The 205-nt window shown below is 62.4% G+C and overlaps 1 protein-coding gene across 1 annotated transcript in view; it reads right to left on the reverse strand.

Moving 5' to 3' along the window:
- The window catches only part of LOC119587066, a 26,966-nt gene that overhangs the window by 3,964 nt on the left and 22,797 nt on the right, over positions 1-205 (reverse strand). Inside the window, exon 4 of the mRNA XM_037935814.1 lies at positions 38-167. Within this exon, the coding sequence (XP_037791742.1) occupies positions 38-167 (130 nt within the window). The remainder of the gene's footprint in view (positions 1-37; positions 168-205) is intronic.

A 205-nucleotide genomic window follows, 5' to 3' on the forward strand; every position in this document is an offset into this window, starting at 1 on the left:
TGAGCGCCAGAGCTTAACCCACCCACAGTCTCCTCACCAGTCTGCACGTGGACGTTGACCACAGCTGGCTGCAGGTCAGACGGGGCGCAGCTGTACTCGCCTGTGTCATCCAAGGTGACCGTCGAGAGCATGAGTTTGCTCACTGTCTTCCGAGCCGCTTTCTCCGTCTGCGGGCGAGGATCGGGGGTTAGGTGGGCCCGTGACG

Source organism: Penaeus monodon, chromosome 22, assembly GCF_015228065.2.
Source record: "Penaeus monodon isolate SGIC_2016 chromosome 22, NSTDA_Pmon_1, whole genome shotgun sequence".
In the NCBI taxonomy this organism is placed as follows: domain Eukaryota; kingdom Metazoa; phylum Arthropoda; class Malacostraca; order Decapoda; family Penaeidae; genus Penaeus; species Penaeus monodon.